This window comes from Cervus canadensis, chromosome 17 (genome assembly GCF_019320065.1).
Source record: "Cervus canadensis isolate Bull #8, Minnesota chromosome 17, ASM1932006v1, whole genome shotgun sequence".
In the NCBI taxonomy this organism is placed as follows: Eukaryota; Metazoa; Chordata; class Mammalia; order Artiodactyla; family Cervidae; genus Cervus; species Cervus canadensis.
The window spans coordinates 43,143,686-43,164,489 of record NC_057402.1 but is presented as its reverse complement, the minus strand read 5'-3'; the positions used below and the strand labels follow the sequence as shown (position 1 = coordinate 43,164,489).

The 20,804-nt window shown below is 41.8% G+C and overlaps 2 protein-coding genes across 2 annotated transcripts in view; both read left to right on the top strand.

The window, feature by feature from the left end:
* The first annotated feature begins 8,333 nt into the window (after window positions 1–8,333).
* On the top strand, window positions 8,334–9,476 carry LOC122419794 (cAMP-regulated phosphoprotein 19). Its single transcript, XM_043434614.1, has one exon. The coding sequence runs from the start codon at window positions 8,382–8,384 to the stop codon at window positions 8,718–8,720; it is 339 nt and encodes a 112-aa protein (XP_043290549.1). The 5' UTR covers window positions 8,334–8,381; the 3' UTR covers window positions 8,721–9,476.
* Window positions 9,477–13,859: 4,383 nt separating this feature from the next.
* The window catches only part of BTBD1 (BTB domain containing 1), a 48,481-nt gene continuing 41,536 nt past the window's right edge, over window positions 13,860–20,804 (top strand). Inside the window, exon 1 of the mRNA XM_043489891.1 lies at window positions 13,860–14,423. Coding sequence (XP_043345826.1) covers window positions 14,023–14,423 — 401 coding nt within the window. The 5' untranslated portion in view covers window positions 13,860–14,022. The remainder of the gene's footprint in view (window positions 14,424–20,804) is intronic.

Sequence of the window (20,804 nt, the reverse complement as noted above, 5' to 3'; positions counted from 1 at the left end):
TCAGCCTTCATTGTGGCATGTGGGATCTTTAGTTGCAACATGCAGGATCTAGTTCCCTGACCAGAAATTAAGCCCAGGGCCCTGGCAATGGGAGCACAGAGTTTTAGCCCCTGGACTACAGAAAAGTCCCTGTCTCTTTACTTTTAATATTAATATGCTTTATTTATAGATGGACAGAAGTTAACATTTTTTGTAGTCAAATCTGCTAGTATTTTTATTTTATGGATTTAATCTCAGTGTTATGTTTAGAAAGAAATTCCCCATCTCAAAACCAGATCATTTCACTTGCACTTTATTTTGGTTCTTTCGTCTTCTTATTGTTCTTCTTTTCTTCTTTGTTATCATTGTCTTCTTTACTACATAGATTTACTCTTTCAGGTATGTATTTTGGAGAGTGCAATATAATCTACCTCCAATAAATAAATGTATATATGTAATTGAGTCTCTTTCTAGATTGGCTCATCTGCTGTATTTATCTATTTCCATATAGTAATGTATAATAAATATATTTATTGAGCACTTAATGGGGCTATTCTAACTGCTTCCATATATTAATTCAGTTAAGCCTTACATCAACTCTGTGCAGCAGCAAATTTATCATGAAACTAATAAGTTTAAGCTTCAGGGCCCCTCACTTGTACAGACTTCATCCAAGAGTCTGGGAGGGGCCCTAGTTATTCACATTATGTTATGTTTTTGAAAAATTTGCAAAACAAAGTATTTTAATGATGGTTGTTTAAGACTAGAGGTTCTGATGAATCTTCCATCACAATTTCCTATGTCACTGGGAGGCACTGGAATGGCCTCTGGCCTTAAGGAGAAGCTGAGTCAGGGATACATTTGGTTAGGTTTAGTAGGATAGCCTTATGTGGTCATCAGTCACTTTTGCTGGATGCCCCCTGTAGGAACAGCTTCCAGGAATACATCTACTGCCTTTGTAACAACTTACCTGGCATCATGACACAAAGGTACAAGCCAGCACTCTGATTAGAGTATAAATGGATCCTCTGGGACCCAGCCCCAGCGGTATGCAGGCAGTGGAAAAAAACAAGGTTAAAAATAAATAACAACAGATTTCTTTGGGAAATTGTTCCAACCTATCAAATGTAAAATTGCAAGTGGAGGAGGGTTTGGTTTTTATCAACATCTGGTCAAAAAAGAAGTCCTCTCTTTGGTTGGGGGAATATTCTTGATAATTCATTGATTACAATGATAGCTAATCATAGCCTTTTGTGACAGGAATCACACAAAATAGAGTTTATCAGAATTCCTGTTTGTTGGGCACAGACCTCTAGCAGTACTATAAATGTCTATTACACCTCAGACAGAAGGGAAACATTAGAGATAGGTTCCAAGGTTTCACAATAATGCTTAAAAAATATGCATGTTATTAGCAACAAGTTCTGAAAATGCAAAATCTTGTCTAAACAGTCAATAATAAATTTTCTGATCCTGTTAGAGGAAAAGCATAATTTTTCTGTTTTCTCTTTAGAAAAATGATGTCTCAAAATTATTTTCATGCCAGGAGACAAACTATAGGAAAAAATTATTATAGAAGTTTCTTTCAGTCAGTTACTTGATTAAAAAGATTATGTTATTTCCTGGAATTGTGCTGTTTGTGATATTTGTCAGCTTTTTAAAATGTGTGACTTCTTCCATGATAAGGCATAAAAGAAGGGTGTGGGAGAAATTGGAGTCATGATTTTTTTTAATTTATTTTTTAATTGGAGTGAAGTTGCTTTCCAATGTTGTATGTGTTTCTGCTGTACGGCGGGGGGGTGTGAATTGGCTATATGTATACACATACCCCCTCCTTCGTGAGCCTCCTCCCGTCCCCTCATTCTAGAGGAACCCTGAGAGCACCAGGCTGAGCTCGCTGTGCTGGACAGCACCTTCCCACTGGCTACTGCACACGCGGTAGTGCACACAGGTCAGTGCTGCTCTCTCAGTTCACCTCACTGGAGTCTTATGTTAATTCATGTTTTACTTCCCTGTTTGTGGCTCTCAAAATATTAACATACAGCAGGTTGGGAAGAACTGGAAAACATTTTTTAAAATAAATAAAACTGCAACACTTTAGACATCTCCCCAAAGTGTGATTTCTTATTATTTTTTCTCATTATAAACAAATACTTTTCTAACTGATTTTTCTAATAATTTCAAACATATAGAAAAGTTTGAAAGACTTGTGCAATTAAGAACCCATATACCCCAATTTTCTGATTTTGCATTCTTTTTCTTAAAAAGTACCCCCCCCACACACACACACCATTATATACAGTTCAAACTCGTAAAACCAGGTCTATTCTTGACTGTGGTATGACTTTTATTGACCTAGCAATGAATTGACAGTTAAGGAGACTGAAGTAGAGACAGGTCAAGGCCAACAGTTGGACAATACACTGTGATACTGTCTTACTGCTATATACTTAATGCCTACTAGATTTTGTATTATTTCAGCTTTATAGCTCATTTTTTTAAATGTTATTTAATTTTGGGAGCTGTGCTGGGTCTTCATTGCTGCTCGGACTTTTCTCTAGTTGAGGTACACAGGCTTCTCATTGCGGTGGCTTCTCTTGTTGCAGAGCATGGGCTTTAGGGCACACAGACTTCAGTAGTTGCAGCATATGGGTTCAGTAGTTGTGGCTCCAGGCTCTAGAGCACAGGCTCCATAGTTGTGACACATGGGCTTAGTTGCTCCACGGCAGGTGGGATCTTCCCAGACAAGGGATCAAACCCGTGTCTCCTGCATTGGCAGGCAGATTCTTTATCACTGAATCACCAGGGAAGACCCCAATAATTGTTGTTTTAAGCCACTAGGTTTTGGACAGTTTTGTTACACAGTAATAAAGAGCCAGAACAACACCCATGTAACTACCACTATATACATAACATTTCTGTTACCCTAGAAGGTTCCCTCATGCACCCTTCCATTCAACAACCCTCCAAAAGCTAAGTGCTATTCTGACCGCTAGCACCACATTAGTTTTGCTATGGTGAAGTTTGATATAAATAGAATCATGATACATTCTTTGTGTCTGGCTTCTTCTGCTCAACATGAAATTAATTCATATTATTTCAGATTTGGGTTTGTTCTTTTTCATCCATTGTAGAAATATACCACCATTTATCCATTCTAGTACTGATCATCATTTGTTCATTTATTATGAATAAAGCAGCTATGCACATTCATGTACTTCTTTTGGTAGGCATAAGTACTGGTTTCTGTTGGGTATATACCTAGGAGTGGAATGGCTCAGTCCTAGGATATAGGTAGGTTTAGTTTTAGCAGGGCGGTGGTTTTATTTTTTTTAATTGAAGTGTAATTGCTTTACAACGTGGTGATAGTTTCTGCTGCACAGCAGTGTGAATCAGCTACAAGTACACATATATCCCCTCCTGCTTGAGTCCCCTTCCCCGCTCCCCTATCCCAGCCCTCTCCGTCATCGGAGAGCACCAAGCTGAGCTCCCTGTGCTACACGGCAGCTTCCCAGCGTGCTCTGTCACTCAGTCGTGTCCGACTCTTTGCGACACCATGGACTGTAGCCCAGCAGGCTCCTCTGTCTATGGAATTTTCCAGACAAGAATAGTGCAGTGGGGTGCCACTTCCTACTCCAGAGGGTTGAACTCGCATCTCTTGCGTCTCCTGCATTGGCAGTCAGCTTGTTAACCACTGAGCCACCTGGGAGGCCCCAGTACACACAGTTGTGTATATATGTCAATGCTACTCAGCTTGTCCCACCCTCTCCTTCCCCCGCTGTTTTCACATGTCCGTTCTCTACGTTTGCATCACTATTCCTGCCCTACAAATAGGTCCGTCAGTAGGGTGGTGGTTTTAAAATATGCCCATGAATTCTTTGATACTACTCCATAAAGGAAGGGTATGTGTGACCCCTCCTTGAATTTGGACTGGTCTTAGCGACTTATTTTGTAATCAGTTGAATATAATGGATATGGCCCTGCATTTGCATGACTTTTGAGGCTAGGTCTAAAACAATTATGCATCTCCACCTGGTTTTCTTGGGACAGTACCTCTGGGAAATTTCCAGCCAGAATTTCTCTAAATACTCTTCTGCCTCATTCTCATTCTCCTTGTAGTAGTCCATTTTTTCATTTTGCCTCAGATGATTAATAGACACATACTCTTTTCTGTATTTTCTGTCCTTTTTTCTCTCTGTTTCAATTTGTACATCTTCTACTACTTGCCTTCTAGTTATACTAGTCATCTGTTTTGCTGTGTCTAATTTGCTGTTAAACACAATTTGTTACAGTGCTTTTCCAGTCAAGAATCTCTGACTCTTTTTTCATGGATTCTAACTTTCTGGTGAAATTCTCCATCTTCTGTTTTCCTCATCATATTAATCATAGCTATTTCACAGTCCTTGTCTAATAAATCCAATAGAACTGATTGGATTTATCCATAGAACTGAGTCTGTTGTCCATAGAACTTAATCATCTGTAACTGATTTCTATTGTCTCTTCTTTCTTCTCTCTCTCTCTTTTTTAACATGCTTCATAATTTTCATTTTTTTCCTGACAACATTGTAGAAAAAAATATGTTGAGTCTCTGGATGGTATATCTTTCTTCAAATAGGATTGAATTTCCTTGCAGCAGCTCCTACATTTCACCTTGACCCTGTCAAAAGACGGGTTTTATGCTAGCTAATTTTTTTCATATTACTAGCGTGTAACCCTTTCTTCTAGGGCATGTCCTTATGAGATCCCAATCTAATTACTAAGACTCTTTCATTTTAGTGGAGCTTGAACTAAAACTTCTGTCTCCCTAACACTGTCAGTTCAGTTCAGTTCAGTTCAGTCGCTCAGTCGTGTCCAACTCTTTGCGATCCCATCAATCGCAGCACACTAGGCCTCCCTGTCCATCACCAACTCCCGGAGTTTACTCAAACCCATGCCCATCGAGTCGGTGATGCCATCCAACCATCTTATCCTCTGTCGTCCCCCTTCCCTTCTCCTCCTGCCCCCAATCCCTCCCAGCATCAGGGTCTTTTCCAATGAGTCAACTCTTCGCATGAGGTGGCCAAAGTATTGGAATTTCAGCTTCAGCATCAGTCCTTCCAATGAACACCCAGGACTGATCTCCTTTAGGATGGACTGGCTGGATCTCCTTGCAGTCCAAGGGACTCTCAAGAGTCTTCTCCAACACCACAGTTCAAAAGCATCAATTTTCGGCGCTCAGCTTTCTTCACAGTCCAGCTCTCACATCCATACATGACCACTGGAAAAACCATAGCCTTGACTAGATGGACCTTTGTTGGCAAAGTAACGTCTCTGCTTTTTAATATGCTATCTAGGTTGGTCATAACTTTCCTTCCAAGGAGTAAGCGTCTTAATTTCATGGCTGCAGTCACCATCCACAGTGATTTTGGAGCCCAAAAAAATAAAGTCTGACACTGTTTCCACTGTCTCCCCATCTATTTCCCATGAGGTGATGGGACCAGATGCCATGATCTTAGTTTTCTGAATGTTAAGCTTTAAGCCACCCTTTTCCCTCTCCTCTTTCACGTTCATCAAGAGGCTTTTTAGTTCCTCTTCACTCTCTGCCATAAGGGTGGCGTCATCTGCATATCTGAGGTTATTGATATTTCTCCCGGCAATCTTGATTCCAGCTTGTGTTTCCTCCAGCCCAGCGTTTCTCATGATGTACTCTGCATAGAAGTTAAATAGGCAGGGTGACAATATACAGCCTTGACGTACTCCTTTTCCTATTTGGAACCAGTCTGTTGGTCCATGTCCACTTCTAACTGTTGCTTCCTGACCTGCATACAGATTTCTCAAGAGGCAGGTCAGGTGGTCTGGTATTCCCATCTCTTTCAGAATTTTCCACAGTTTATTGTGATCCACACAGTCGAAGGCTTTCATGTAGTCAATAAAGCAGAAATAGATGTTTTTCTGGAACTCTCTTGCTTTTTCGATGATCCAGCGGATATTGGCAATTTGATCTCTGGTTCCTCTGCCTTTTCTAAAACCAGCTTGAACATCTGGAAGTTCTCGGTTCACGTATTGCTGAAGCCTGGATTGGAGAATTTTGAGCATTACTTTACTAGCATGTGAGATGACTGCAATTGTCTGGTAGTTTGAGCATTCTTTGGCATCGCCTTTCTTAGGGATTGGAATGAAAACTGACCTTTTCCAGTCCTGTGGCCACTGCTGAGTTTTCCAAATTTGCTGGCATATTGAGTGCAGCACTTTCACAGCATCATCTTTCAGGATTTGAAATAGCTCAACTGGAATTCCATCACCTCCACTAGCTTTGTTCATAGTGATGCTTTCTAAGGCCCACTTAACTTCACATTCCAGGATGTCTGGCTCTAGGTCAGTGATCACACCATTGTGATTATCTGGGTCGTGAAGACCTTTTTTGCACATTTCTGTGTATTCTTGCCACCTCTTAATATCTTCTGCTTCTGTTAGGTCCATACTATTTCTGTCCTTTATCGAACCCATCTTTGCCTGAAATGTTCCCTTGATATCTCTAATTTTCTTGAAGAGATCTCTAGTCTTTCCCATTCTGTTGTTTTCCTCTATTTCTTTGCATTGATTGCTGAGAAAGGCTTTCTTATCTCTCCTTGCTATTCTCTGGAGCTCTGCATTCAAATGGGAATATCTTTCCTTTTCTCCTTTGCTTTTTCACTTCTCTTCTTTTCACAGCTATTTGTAAGGCCTCCTCAGACAACCATTTTGCCTTTTTGCATTTCTTTTCCATATGGATGGTTTTGATCCCTGTCTCCTGTACAATGTCACGAACCTCCGTCCATAGTTCATCAGGCTCCCTGTCTATCAGATCTAGTCCCTTAAATCTATTTCTCACTTCCACAGTGTAGTCATAAGGGATTTGATTTAGGTCATACCTGAATGGTCTAGTGGTTTTCCCTACTTTCTTCAGTTTAAGTCTGAATTTGGCAATAAGGAGTTCATGATCTGAGTCACAGTCAGCTCCTGGTCTTCTTTTGCTGACTGTATAGAGCTTCTCCATCTTTGGCTGCAAAGAATATAATCAATCTGATTTCGGTGTTGACCATCTGGTGATGTCCATGTGTAGAGTCTTCTCTTGTGTTGGAAGATGGTGTTTGCTATGACCAGTGCGTTCACTTGGCAAAACTCTATTAGCCTTTGCCCTGCTTCATTCCGTACTCCAAGGCCAAATTTGCCTGTTACTCCAGGTGTTTCTTGACTTCCTACTTTTGCATTCCAGTCCCCTATAATGAAAAGGACATCTTTTTTGGGTGTTAGTTCTAAAAGGTCCTGCAGGTCTTCATAGAACTGTTCAGCTTCTTCAGCTTTACTGGTTGGGGCATAGGCTTGGATTACTGTGATATTGAATGGTTTGCCTTGGAAATGAACAGAGATCATTCTGTCGTTTTTGAGACTGCAACCAAGTACTGCATTTCTGACTCTTTTGTTGACCATGATGGCTACTCCATTTCTTCTAAGGGATTCCTGCCCACAGTAGTAGATATAATGGTCATCTGAGTTAAATTCACCCATTCCGGTCCATTTTAGCTCACTGATTCCTAGAATGTTGACATTCACTCTTGCCATCTCCTGTTTGACCACTTCCAATTTGCCTTGATTCATGGACCTAACATTCCAGGTTCCTATGCAATATTGCTCTTTACAGCATTGGACCTTGCTTCTATCACCAGTCCCATCCACAACTGGGTGTTGTTTTTGCTTTGGCTCCATCTCTTCATTCTTTCTGGAGTTATTTCTCCTCTGATCTCCAGTAGCATATTGGACACCTACCGACCTGGGGAGTTCCTCTTTCAGTATCCTATCATTTTGCCTTCTCATACTGTTCATGGGGTTCTCAAGGCAAGAATACTAAAGTGGTTTGCCATTCCCTTCTCCAGTGGACCTGTCTGTCAAATGTGAGGTCTCTGCTTATCTTTATTCTCTCAGCTGCTATTGTTTCTCCTTGTACATGCACAACTTAGAAATTATCCAAGAGCATGAAGTTAATTTATATGATGACTTTGGGGTTCCCTTTTAGGAAGGGAAAGTCTTCATAGTTCCCTCTTTTCTAGGACTCTGCTCCAACCTTGGCAGTTTCATAGTCTGTCTCTTGAATTCTTTCTGCTTAAGAAAGTGAAAGTGTTAGTTGCTCAGTTGTGTCTAATTCTTTGCAACGCCATGAACTATAGCTCTCCAGGCTCCTCTGTCCATGGAATTCTCCAGGCAAGAATACTGGAGTGGGTTGCCATTTCCTTCTCCAGGAGATCTTCTGGATCCAGGGATTGAACCTGGGTCTCCAACATTGCAGGCAGATCCTTTACCATCTGAGGCACTGGGAAAGATGTTTCTGCTTAAGAAACAAGCAGTAGGCGTCGCAGAGCTGGAGAAGCGGAGGAAGAGGGAGCAGTATGTCTGCAGAAGTCCCCGAGGCAGCCTCCGCGGAGGAGCAGAAGGAAATGGAAGATAAAGTGACTAGCCCAGAGAAAGCTGAAGAAGCAAAATTAAAAGCAAGGTATCCTCATCTGGGACAAAAGCCTGGAGGTTCCGATTTTTTAAGGAAACGATTGCAGAAAGGGCAAAAATATTTTGATTCTGGGGATTACAACATGGCTAAAGCAAAAATGAAGAACAAGCAACTTCCTACTGCAACCCCGGATAAGACAGAGGTCACTGGTGACCACATTCCCACTCCACAGGACCTTCCTCAACGGAAACCATCTCTTGTTGCTAGCAAACTGGCTGGCTGATTAAAAAGAGCTGAACTGCATGGATCTTCTAATTCCCATTATTTCTCCTTAATATGTTACTCCTCTGCTTTTTATTTCCTTTTACTCCCTATGTCATTTGAGAGTGATGGCTTTGCAGATAGCGGTAGTGTGTGCTGCTATTGTAAGGGAATATACATGTGTAGAGTTTTGATTAGTTTAACAGTGCACTGATGAAAAGAACATGTTAGAGCAACATAAAGTAATCTACTTGAAAATAATTGTATATATTACCTAACTCCTAGTGTAGGGCTGGATCCAACAAGTAACAAATAAGTTTTGCAGTTTTAATGTTGGCTTTCTTTAATTCATCTTAATTATAGCTTTGTATGTTACTCTTATTTAATATAACCTCTACTGTTGATTTCTTCTGGATTTTCCTTTTGGGTTTTGTAAAACAGAAGTTTAAGACCACAAGTTAGAAGAAAGGTCACATATTTCAAACACAAATAAATGGGGCTCCAAAAGATTTGTATCCTGTGCTTGAACTTGAATGGCCTTAAATCTGTTTCAGCTTTAACAATAGAATTTTACTCGGGCAATATTTGCCCATTCCGGTGTAACTTACGTGACTCTATTGCTTAACAGCTGCTGTTGAAGCTAGTATTCTTATTCAGTTCTATAGTGTTCAGAATACCTTCTGTCATTGAAGATGTGAATGAAGTGTGCATGTGCATCGACTGTTGAATTCACTTTTGTGCCATTTTTGTAAATACAATAGTTTTGCACAACCTCTCACAACTGTCTGTATTACTTTCACATATTGAAGAGTAGATATTGTGCCAACCAGAAGCACAAGAGTTCCTACAAAAAACTCTGTATGTCATTAGAGCTTTTGTATAGTAAGAATAGTTTATAGTCTTGGGGTTATAGAATACCAAACTGAAATCTTTGCTCAGACTGCCATAGACTTAAGCTTTTTCATTTGTTAGTAGTACCCATGACATTCAGTGGCCTTGTGCAAATATGATATGTTGCTTAGGCATATCTTTTGTCCTGTGCAGAACGTTTCATTTTGACTTTTATGAAAATTACTATTCATATAATTTATATAAACTTTTTTAATGTAGAAACTTTTTACTTCCACAGTCAATTTGGGGGCCACTAGAATAAAATACTTTGCCTCTTGTGAAAAAAAAAAAAAAAAAAAGAAACAAGCAGTAAATTAGAAAATACCCTCAGGGAAAAAGCAGGAGTAAATCTCATGTGCTTCCATTCTCTTTAGGACCGTAGTCCCTCAAGTCTTATCTGCAATATTTATTATTTACTGCTGACAAAATCTCCTTGACCAAACTTCAATCAGGTTCCTCTGAGCCTACTTCTCAACTATGCCTTAGCTGTGGTCCCAGACCTGTCTTTGGCCTGCCTAACTCAGTCTTAGCAAGAATTCTCTAAGTTATAAATAACTTAGTAAGAATGTCTGGGACTTCCCTGGTGGTCCAGTGGCAAAGACTCTGAACTCCCAATGCAAAGGGCCTGGGTTTGATTCCTGGTCAGGGAACTAGATCCCGAATGCTGCAACTAAGACCCTGTGCAGCCAAGTAAATTAAAAAAATAAAAATAAATATTTTAAAAGTATGTTGCTTAATTTCCACGATTTTATGAATTTCCCAGTTTTCCCTTTGTTATTAACTTGTAACTTCATCTGTCTGTGGTCAGAGAAGACATAGTCCACGTGCACCTGGGAAGAATGTGCATGCTGCTATTGTTGAATGAAGTGTTCTGTATATGTCTGTCAGATCTAGTCAGTTTATTATTAAGTCCTCTATTCCTTACTCATCTTCTGTCTGGTTGCTCTGTCCATTACTGTGAGTGGGATATTGATGGCTCCAACTATTACTGTAGAACCATCTATTTCTCCCTTCAATTCTGTCAGTTTTTGCTTCATAAGTTTTCAGCCATTATTTCTTCAAGTGTTCTCTCTGCCCCTTTTGCTCTCTTTTCTCCCTTTAGGATTCCCACAACACTGTTTAATGAGGGGCCGTAGTTCTCTTAAAGTGAAAATGTTAGTCGCTAAGTGGTGTCTGACTTTTTGCGACCCCATGGACTCCTCCATGGAGCCCTCCAGGCTCCTCTGTCCATGGGACTCTCCAGGCAAGAATACTGGAGTGGGTTGCCATTTCCTTCTCCAGGGGATCTTCCCAACCCAGGGATCAAACCAAGGTGTCCTGCATTGCAGGAAGATTCTTTACCATCTGAGCCGCCAGGCAAGTCCCTAGCTCTCTTAGGCTCTTTGCTTTTCTTTTGTCTGATTTTCTTCAAGCTTTTTGCTTTCTGGTCTCTGCTTGATAATTTCTGTTGTCTTATCTTGAAGTTTGCTGATTCTTTTTTTTTTTTTTCTGCTTGCTCAAATGTGCCTTTAAATTCTTTTAGTGAATTTTTTATTTGAGTTGTACTTTGCTGCTCTGGAATTTCTTTTTGGTTTCTTTTCAGGTTTCCTATCTCTTTATTGATACTTCCATTTTGTTCACACATCATTTTCTTGATTTTATCCACATTTTCTTAAGTTCTTTGACCATCTTTAAAATAGTTGTTTTAAAGTCTGTCTAGTATATTTGCCATTAGGTCTTTTGTAGAAGTGGTTTCTTTCTACTGCTTTGTTTGTTTGTTTGCATGGGTCAAATAAACATTTATTTCTTTGTATGACTTGTGGTTTTGTTGTTGTTGGATACTGGACATTTGAGTCTAGTAATATGGTAACTTTGGAAGTCAGATTCTCCTTTTCCCCAGGGTTTTCTGTTTTTTAAAGTAATTTTTTATTAATGTTATTTATTGATTTTATTTTTGGCTACACTGGGTCTTTGTTGCTGCAAGCAGTCTTTCTCTAGCTGAGACAAGTGGGGGCTACTCTCTAGTTGCGGTGCACAGGCTTCTCATTGCCATGGCTTCTCTTGTTGTGGAGCCTGGGCTCTAAATACTTGGGCTTCAGCAGTTGTGGCACCTGAGCCTAACTTCCCTGCGGCATGTGGAATCTTCCCAGAGCAGGGATCAAACCCATGTCTCCTGCATTGATTGTTTTAAAATCTGTCTCTTTGCCAAGGACCTGCCCGAGGGGTAAACTTAAGGTCTTCTCAAGCATTTTCTCTGCTGTTCCCTGGGCATGTATGGTCACTTTCTAATTTTTCCCATGTGTACTGTTGCTTTTTTATATACTAGTCTTTATAATACCTGGTTCCACAAAAGGGAAAAAGTGAAAATGAAGGTGGGGTGGGGAAGGGTGCTGGTCCTTTAAAACCCCTGGAAGTCACTTCAGCTAAAGCATCCTGCAGCAGTGGAGAGAGGTACCCCCAACAACAATAGCTCCCCCTCTTTGTCTGTGCCTTTGTGTTCAGAAACAGAAATCCTCTTGAGTACAGATCCCCAATATTTGGAGGATAGGTGCCTTTTTGCCCTCCCTGGCTCCTACAAGCTGTTGACTGAAAAAAACCCACGATGTGAGAGTTGTAAGTTGTTTTATTTGGGGCAAAATGAGGGCTACAGCCTGGGAGACAGCATTTCAGAGAGCTTTGAGAAACTGCTCCAAAGAGGCATGGTAGGGGGTGGGGGGCCGGTGGAGGGGCGATCAATATAGATATGATTTTGGTGAAGGGAGGAATACATGCAATTAAGGACATATATTTTGCAGAAGGTTACTGTTAGTCACGAGGAGCAGACGTCACCATGAAGGATTTTAGTGCATTTCTAGATACAAGGAGAGGCAAGGATTGGGCTCATAAAATCATCTCCTGAAAATATCTATCTGAAGGCCTGTTCGGCCAGTTTCTCCCAGAGCACAGAGGGCCTCATTCCTGATCTCCACCCTGAACTCCTTTCATGGGGTGTTGAACATCAGTAGCTGCAGTGGCTCATAATTTGATCCTTGCGGAGGTAGATGGCAAGTGCCATTTGCAGCTGACAGAGCTGTGTACTACCATGTGGCTGGTGGTGGAGGACGCGTAGCTGCTACTGTGCAAAGAGCTGAAGTTGATCGCAATCAACAGCAATTTGCTGTCCAAGCCTTCCGCTAGAAGTTACCAGCCTTCAACAGAGTCCATCGTTCTCAAATAAGTACAGCAAACAGATTCTGCTAGTGAAACTGTTTACGTGGGAAGACAGACTCCTGGTGATCCGAACTCTGCTATCTTCCCAGAATCCTCGAATTCACTTATTTTTATTTTCAGTTTGGCCAAGAAGTGCTTTTGGCTATTCTTTGCACTCAATTTTTATCACATTCCACAAGCTTTGATAATGCAGTGTCTTTATTTTTTCTATTAAATTATGATTTTATTGTCCCTTACCAGATACAAGTGTTAGTTGCCCCGTTCTGTCTGACGCTTGGCGACCCCGTGGACTGTAGCCCTGCCAGTCCATGGCATTTCCCAGGCAAGAAAACTTGCATTCCCTTCTGCAAGGGATCTTCCCGACCCAGGGATCGAACCAGGGTCTCTGCATTGCAGACAGATTCTTTACCACGAACCACCAGGGGAGCCCTAATTTACTTTGGTACCTTTGAGGGGTTTTGTTTGTTTTTTGATTTAGAATACGGTCAATTTTTGGTAATTCAAACACATTTTAAAAAGAAGAAGAAAAGGAAAGAAAAAAGAATCCCTGATCTATATAGATACCAAAAATAGAGGCAGAAGAGGGAGGAGGAAAGGGCGAGGCTGTTAGACGTAGAAGGGCTCCACGCTTGCTCCCAGTATTACCATAGGAACGGTGCCCCTTTGGAGGGGTGACTAAGACGATTCCTAGAGGAGGGGGCCACGTGAAATCACCTTCTCCCTTCTTACAACCTTTCTTGGCCATGCCCTCCGCCCCCTCCTCTTCCAGACGTGAAACTCCCAGGAGAGCCTAGGAACTCGTCCAGAATACAAGTAGGAGGCGCTCCAGTTGGTGAGGAGGGGCCTAAGGGAAGGAAAGGCCCAGCGTTTCAGCCCCGGTAGAACTCCCACCTCCGGGAGCGCTGGGCACCTCGCAAAGGATACCGCCCCAGCCCGAGCTAGCTGGGGCGGCCCCGCGGCGGGGACGCGCCTCCGCCTCCCAGCCCCGCGGCGGGGACGCGCCTCCGCCTCCCAGCCCCGCGGCGGGGACGCGCCTCCGCCTCCCAGCCCCGCGGCGGGGACGCGCCTCCGTCTCCCAGCCCCGCGGCGGGGACGCGGGCCTGACAACTCGGGGAGGGGCCGGCGGAGGCGCGCGGCCTCCGGAAGCGCCTTTCCCGGAAGGTAGGGAGGCGGCGCCGGCCTCGGCGATGGCGGTTGGGCGGCGGCATCGCTCTCTCTAGCCCGCGGAGCCGCGCCGCTGGAGGATGGCCTCGCTTGGACCAGCAGTTACGGGCGAGCAGGTCCCGGGGGCTGAAGCGGAGCTGGGCGCCGCGGGGCCGCCGCCGCCGTCTACTTCCTCCCTAGGGCCCCTGCTCCCCCTGAAGCGGGAGCCGCTGTACAACTGGCAGGCGACCAAGGCGTCGCTGAAGGAGCGTTTCGCCTTCCTCTTCAACTCGGAGCTCCTGAGCGATGTGCGCTTCGTGCTGGGCAAGGGCCGCGGCGGCGGCGGCGCTGCCGGGGGCCCGCAGCGCATCCCGGCCCACCGTTTCGTACTGGCGGCCGGCAGCGCCGTCTTCGACGCCATGTTCAACGGCGGCATGGCCACCACGTCGGCCGAGATCGAGCTGCCCGACGTGGAGCCCGCCGCCTTCCTGGCGCTGCTGAGGTGAGGGCGGCTGCCGGGCGGTGACTTTGGGCGAGGCTCTGCTTACCCCCCGGCCTCAGTTTTCTCCCGCGTCGGTGATGCTCGGGGAGGTCGAAACACATTGGTCAGCCCGGACGGCTGCCCGCCTGTCGTCAGGGTAAAGACTAGTGTCTGGGGCCCAGGAGCGTGCGTTTTCCCATTTTCAGTAGCGGGGTTTCACCCAGGGTAGGGAATTAGGGATGTGATGAGAACAGAGTTTGGGTCAGGTCGCCCTGATGGCCTGTTTGCGACGTTTTAGGTTCTTGTTGGGCGAGAGGGGTAGTTGCAGAGTCTTGGAAGACCGATGACCTTTTAATTTTATTTTTAAATTCTTACTCCTTTTTCATTAATATTAGTTGTCATGATCCAGGAAAGTGAACATCTAAACAAGTACGTTTTGTTCTAGCTAGCTTGCATTCCTGCAGACAAGATTATGTTTGCTAAAAAAAACCTATCTCCCTATCTGTGTTAGAATTGGCTTTTTGATTATGTGAAGATAGAAGGTTGACTTCTGATTAATATTATTTAATGGAGGGAGCTAATAGTCTGGCATTATTAGCTGTTATTCACAAAAGTCCATTTAGGAAGGTGTAAGTATTGTTTTATACAGTTTTACTGAGACTGAGGCCCAGAGAAGTCAAGTAACTTGACGGAGGTAACAGAGCCAGCCCATACCAGAGACCATGTGTGTTTCATTATGAGATGGTTTTAGCTGCCCGAATAGAATGTATTGTTAAAACAATGGTCTTGGATGGTACTGAGGCATAACAGGTAGGTCAGGGAACAGATAGGTTCTCCACAAAGGCTCACAGCTCACTCAAGAAGATCAGTAGGAAATGGAATACAAAGTTAACAGGTAGAAAAGTAATACCAAAATCCCATTAAAAAATGAATAAAGGACAGGATAGATAATTTAGGGAAGAAAAAATACAATTGGCAGCCAGTGTTTAACCTCATTAGCAATTAAAGAAGTGCAAATTAAAAGTATAGTACTTTTCCTCTCCTCACAAACCCTCCAGTTTTTGTTTTGTGGTTTTTTTGGTGAAGATAACATCTGGCAAGCCCTTTCCGGCAAAGGTGGTAGGAAAACAGTTTGGCATTGTAGATTGTTTTCCCCACAGGTAGGAAGTATTCAAGTACTGAAAATGTTCCACACAACAATATTGCAGGACTATTTATAGTAGTGAGGAAGTAGTGTAGCAGAGGGAATGGTTTTAACAGTGATAGGTCCATCTGATGGCATGTGGTGCAGCTGCTAAGGAGGGCACTGAAACCCACTCCAGTATTCTTGCCTGGAGAATCCCATGGACAGAGGAGTTTGGCGGGCTGTGGTCCATAGGGTTGCAAAGAGTTGACTGAAGTGACTTAGCAGGAGTGCAGCTACTAAGTATGATAGTTATGAAAACTAGATAATAACATTATTGTTAAAAAAAAAATGTATAATTAGCGTTTGAAACAGTGCTCACAGTAATTAAAAACTGAGAAAAGAAACAGCAAAGATATACTTAGAGAAAGGGAGAGAGGAAATATACTGAAATGCTAACCAAAGTTGGGTTGGAGTGGCAAGATGGTGTTGACTTGTTTTTCATTTGTTTCTCATATGTTTTGTAATTTAGTTCAATTACATTTATAAGAGGGGAAAAAAACAACTCAAAAGCTAATATCTAGATCATATTAGGATTTGGTTTGAAGTTGACTGGGAGCATTGGTTCTACTTCTTTAGATTTTCTCAATTGGAAGTATTTTTTTAATAAATTGTTGGCTCACCTTCATTGTAATCACCTGTTAAATTCTTAATTCTCTTCCTCCCTCCTTACAATATTGTAATGTTTGCCAGTGGGACCTTGAGAGCATATTTAATACTCTCCCTGAATCTGATATTGGCTACGTTTGAGAGCCACTGATCTAAATATTGTTGGGTAGCTTTTTCTCTTAAAAAATATAGAGATTACTAGGATAAGAATGTAGAGAGAAGATGCTGGTTTCATATTTTCACTGAAACTGTTAATCAGTCCGTTGTTTCTCACGAATAGAAAATAAGTGAATTCATCTGAGTCCTTGAAATTTTTCTAGTTTCAGTGTGGTCATGATATTTATGCTTCTTCAGGCTCTAGTCATTGTTTTATTCTGAAAGTGTTCTCTGGACTGATTTTTAAACTTAGGTTATTGGCTGGTTGTAAAGCAAAGATGCTGTACTTACCTATTATTGTGTGACAAAAAGATGCCTCATGGTACTTGCTGAGCTTGAAAAGCAGGTTAGCTTGAGCACACTTTTATGTTTACAACTTGAATTAAACATTACTTAAAGGCTTTTGAACTTGAGTTTGAAGCACTTTAAGAAACTGCTCATTTTGACCTGCCAGACCTTTAAGTGATGTTCTTAGTTGTTCATTTGAGAAACACTGCCTTCCTTGTACTGTTGTAGATATTGGATACAGCAGTGAACAAGAGGAAGTCCCTGCCCTCACAGAGTTAATCATCTAGTAGGGAGAAACAAAGACAAAATGTCAAGTACAAATAAGTGTTTTAAGGAAAGATGATCAACCTGTGGGGGAAGGACTATTCATAGCAAGGAAAAACGTGTTTAAGGCCCAAAATTTCTCCTGTTAGACAAACCACAAGAGTAAACCAGTGTGATCTGAACAGATAGAATAAGGGGGAAAGTGGCAGAAGATGAGGTCAACAAGATAGGCTGGCCAGGATTGTGCAGAGCTGGAGAGCCCATGGAAGGACTTGGATTCCCCGTATATGGTGGGAATCCTTTGAAGGGTTTTGAAGAGGGAGTTGATAGGAAAAGTGAAAGTATTAGTCACCCAGTAGTGTCCCATTCTTTGTGGCCCCACCAGGACTGCATAGCCCGCCAGGCTTGTCTGTCCATGGAATCGGGTTGCTATGATCTGGTTTAAAAACTCCTTCTGGCAGTTGTTTGGAGATTAGACTGTGGAAGGAGTAAAAGGAGCAGGTGACAGCTGTTCCACAGGTTCTGTCTTTAGCTGTTGTCTTCTTTTCTCCCATTAACCTGTGGTACTACATACTACCCTAGTGGTACCGTGAAACTTCTACTCAACCCAAACCCAGTTTCAAACTGGACAGTCACAAATGAGTGTCTCTTTAGTACACATGCAGATGGACTGTCAACAATAAAAATAAACACTGAATGAGTGCTTGCCATGTTCTGCTTACTGTTGTTCCTGAGCACCTTGTGTGAACCCAAATTTCAGAACAGTCTTTCAGGCAGGCACACTTCATATGTCTTGTCTCAGGCAGCTTTTGTCATAATAATGCTATAAAGCACCCCAAAAATCAGGGGCTTAGAAAAACAATCGTGTATTCTTCCTCTGAATATTCTTGTTATGTGGGTCAGTTGGGGGTGACTCAGGTGGGCTTGGCTCCAGGCTATAGTTTGGTTCCATTATGCTCCATTTGTTTCTCATCCTGTTTGGACCAATCTTGAAGGTTCTACTCAATTATCCTAATTTTTTTTGACATTGCTTTAAACAGATCACACTGCCTTTAGACTCAGCTCTCTTCATTCTTCACGCTGTTAACAAAGTTATCTCTCTGATATCTAGACATTATCACAGGACTCCCCTGAATCTCTTAATGACTTCTTTTTGCGTATGGGATGCATTTAAACATTTTAGCCCATATACAAGACCTTTATGATTTGATATTTCTTCCTCTTCCTCTCCATCTACCGAGTACCCCAGTTCTGCTGATGGTCTTTTTTTTTTTTTTTGCTGATGGTCTTTTTCTTATTTTAATACTTGCCTTCTAATGCCTCCTTGCCTTTGTACTTCTTTGTCTGCTTAGAAGGTTTACACACTTAATTATTACCCTTCAGGTATACTTGAGGCTTTATCTTTTTATGAAACCACTGCTGGCAGATTTGCGCTCTGCCTCTTGTAATGTCTTGTATCAATTTTTTTATCTGTTGCTGTGGAACAAGCCACTCCAATACTTAGTGGCTTAAACATAGTCTTAATATCTTTCACAGCTGTGTGAGAGGTTCTTCTAGCATATTCTTCAGGTCTTCCATGCAGTCAGAGTCTGATAGCAGTTGGGGCAAGGGTCATCTGAAGGTTTGATTCAGATTATGGTTTGGCTGAGCGTTTCTCTCTCCAAGGCTCCTCCAGCTGATCTTTGCAAGGTTAGCCTGACTTCCTGGCGAGCAGCAGGCCATGGCTCCTGAAAGCACAAAAGTAGGAGCTTCTGCATCCTCAGAGTTTAGGCCCCAGGTTGGCATAGTGTTACTTCTGCCATGTTCTGTTGATTAAAGGGAATCAAACCGGGCGAGCCCAGATTCATTATGGGACAGCTTTGTGTAAAGGTCTGGATCATAGAAAGCATGATTTATTTGGGCCATCTTTAGAGATTAGTTATCAAATCATGCCTAATGTATAATGCTGTCATAATTATGGCATTACTTTTTAATCATTTTATTACCAAACCATGAGCTTTTTATGGGCAGTGTTGTCTGTTTGTATTCCTAGGACCTGTCTATTATTATATGGCCCTCAGTAAGTGTTTTTGAGTAAAATGAGTGAATCAGTAGTGACACAGTTTCTTGTACATAATCTTATGATTTTTTTAATTTACAATGAAGTTTTTACCTTAGTCGTTTAATTTTTAAGTTGGATTAAATGTAACCTAAGTTTTATATTTTGGAAAGCCATTCATCTTCAGGAAAAAATCAGAAATAGTTTGATGACCTGTAATTATTTCTCTGTGCTCTTGTTCTTAGATGTAGTATATTAGGAACGTTAATTTTAAAATGCAAAGTACTGTGGTAATATTGTGTTTAATTTTAAGTTATAATTTGTAAATATTGGCTTACAGAGTGTTTTTGAATTGCATCAGTGTTAGTAATTTAAAAAATGTGGGGAAAACATGTATGTAAAATATGAATCAAGGTGATTCTTGGATTTTTAAGTAGCCTTTTTTCTTACTAGAAATGAAAATGGTTTCCCTATCAATAGCTAGAAACTTGTACTGAGCTGTGTAGTTGGCTAACGCGTATTTATTAAATCTTTGCCAGGTGCCCAAACTGAGCCTGGTGCTGTAGGAAAGATATGGGAAAAAATGTAAGAAACACAGAGTTCCCTTTCTTACAGTTTATAGTCTGGTATTTATTTATAACTTGCATTGCTCCAAAAACAATTTAAAATGTCTAAAAAGAAACACAAAGGTAAGAAATAAAGCAGTCAAGATGAAGCTAATATAAAAATGCATGCTATACTTACCATACAGACTTAATTTTGATCATTTTAGCAACTATTACAAAACGGGAAAGCTGGCCAGAGAGTTACAATTCAGTGTTTGTCAGATTAAAAACTGGCCAACTGCTTAAGAGATGCACAACTCTTATCTGATAATAAGATCAGTTAAAAAAAATCCCTGAGGCTGTCCTATCATAAAGACAACATTGCTGAGATGAATAATGTCCTTAATCTACGTCTTTAGATATAAATATACATGTTTCCTAAATATATTCAAGCCAAAGGTATATTACCGAGGTATAGTTTCAGTTCAGTTCAGTCACTCAGTCACATCTGACTCTTTGCAACCCCATGGACTGCAGCACTCCAGGCTTCCCTGTCCATCACCAGCTCCCGGAGTTTACCCAAACTCATGTCTATTGAGTCTGTGATACCATCCAACCATCTCATCCTCTGTCGTCCCCTTCTCCTCCCACCTTCAATCTTTCCCAGCATCAGGGTCTTTTCCAGTGAGTCGGTTCTTTGCATCAGGTGGCCGAAGTATTGGAGCTTCAGCTTCAGCATCAGTCCTTCCAATGAATATTCAGGACTGATCTCCTTTAGGATGGACTGGTTGGATCTCCTTGCAGTTCAAGGGACTCTCAAGAGTTTTCACCACCACAGTTCAAAAGCATCAGTTCTTCAGTGCTCAGCTTTCTTTATAGTCCAATTTTTTTTTTAATAATCCAATTTTAACATCCATACATGACCGCTGGAAAAACCATAGCTTTGACTAGATGGACCTTTGTTGGCAAAGTAATGTCTCTGCTTTTTAATATGCTATCTAGGTTGGTCATAGTTTTTCTTCCAAGGAGCAAGCATCTTTTAATTTCATGGCTACAGTCACCATCTGCAGTGATTTGAAGCCCCCCAAAATAAAAGTCTCTCACTGTTTCCCTGTCTATTTCCCATGAAGTGATGGGACCAGATGCCATGATCTTCGTTTTCTGAATGTTGAATTTTAAGCCAACTTTTCCACTCTGCTCTATCACTTTCATCAAGCTCTTTAGTTCTTCGCTTTCTGCCATAAGGGTGGTGTCACCTGCATATCTGAGGTTATTGATATTTCTCCCAGCAATCTTGATTCCAGCTTGTGCTTCATCCA